The sequence below is a fragment of the Quercus suber genome, unplaced genomic scaffold (assembly GCF_002906115.3).
Source record: "Quercus suber isolate HL8 unplaced genomic scaffold, Cork oak 2.0 scaffold_2191, whole genome shotgun sequence".
In the NCBI taxonomy this organism is placed as follows: domain Eukaryota; kingdom Viridiplantae; phylum Streptophyta; class Magnoliopsida; order Fagales; family Fagaceae; genus Quercus; species Quercus suber.
Genome location: NW_027071532.1, coordinates 1 through 1,395, shown reverse-complemented (window position 1 = coordinate 1,395; position 1,395 = coordinate 1). Strand labels below are relative to the sequence as shown.

Genomic DNA, 1,395 nt, shown 5'->3' with positions numbered 1-1,395 from the left:
TCTATCCAACCCTTGTGATTCCCAGTAACGACAGAAATTCCATATGAGGCATTATCATTGACAGACTTGACCGGAAATTGATCAAGGTTGTACACGCGAGACCCATTGTTTAAGTAATCAGCAAGTTTCAGCGGGGTATTTGGAGTTAAATAAGACACATTGTTGACAACATAACGAGGATGGCCTTGAAGCTCAGCCACAGAGTTTTGGAGAATGAAGGTTTGCGATAGGGTCACATTTGTTACATTAGAGGTTCCTTGTGGGTTAGGCCTCGCAGCTCCTGCGGTCATGTTCCACCTACTCGTGAATAAAATGAGGGATATGAGATTGTGAGTGCCGAAATCCAAATGTTAAGCATACATGGAAAATTGTACTAGTTTATGTATTTTAACAGTCAAAATAAAGCAAGTATGAAAGGTAATTTTTTTTTTTTTTTTGGTTTTTTGTTTCCATGGACAAAGATAAACTATATGTTAAGAAAGTTATAATTGAAAAATAAAATTTAGAATACTAATTAGATCTAGACACGTTTTTTCTCTTTTGCTAGATATATAAGGGAAAGTAGCTAGGGTTCAACTAATCATGTTAATACTATTGGATTATCACTCAAACCCCAAACTCACATATTATTAACTAAGAAAAGTAGAAAATATCTCCAAAAATTGGGTTCCATTCTCTTGACCTCTACAAAACCGACATGATGTATTTGAAAGACAGCAACGTGGTGATGCTAAAAAAAAGCACCTCTTTAATCAAACACACACATATTTGTTTAGCTTTCTAATCCAAAATTGGTTAGAGAAAAACTTAGGCTCAGTATTTAAATATTGTTCCTTAGGTTCCTCTCTTAAAATTCAATCATATGGTTTTTTTCTCATGGTATAGAAGTATATTTTTTTAATTAAGTACAGCCATATGGCTAAATTTTAAAATAAGAATCTAACGATCAGTATATTGTTCGTAACTTTTGTCCAATTGGCTATTTCCTGACTTTTTTTTTTTTGTTTGAGCCTTTTGGGCCAGGATAGATGAAAAGTACATTACCTAATGGATTTAGCTTGATTCACTGAAAACTCTAAATCGAATGGATCAGGCCCGGCTGGCAAAGGCCCGCTAACATTTGTAATGGAATTGGAATAGTGTAGTACCCCCACACCATTAAGGTTTCTAGAACCAGTATTGTTGAGCAACTTAGGAGTTGCCACAATGTAATAATCAACCTCGTTTTGATTTGCCGTGACAAGAACAGAGTAGGACTGGCCAACATGCACGTCCAGTGAGTCCAATGTGATCTGATTGGTGTACGATCCTTCTGTTTCAACTATCACCATCTGATGGTTTTGAATCCTGAAATTGAAGCTCAAAGCAGTCCCCACATTCGATATCCTGAACCTA

The 1,395-nt window shown here is 36.0% G+C and overlaps 1 protein-coding gene across 1 annotated transcript; it reads right to left on the bottom strand.

The window, feature by feature from the left end:
* Window positions 1–5: 5 nt before the first annotated feature.
* On the bottom strand, window positions 6–1,391 carry LOC136066138 (monocopper oxidase-like protein SKU5; the record flags this gene model as incomplete). Its single annotated transcript, XM_065769997.1, has 2 exons — window positions 6–297; window positions 1,045–1,391. Coding segments are annotated over 2 exons (639 nt in total), but the record flags the coding sequence as incomplete, so codon positions are not given.
* Between the last annotated feature and the right edge of the window lie 4 nt (window positions 1,392–1,395).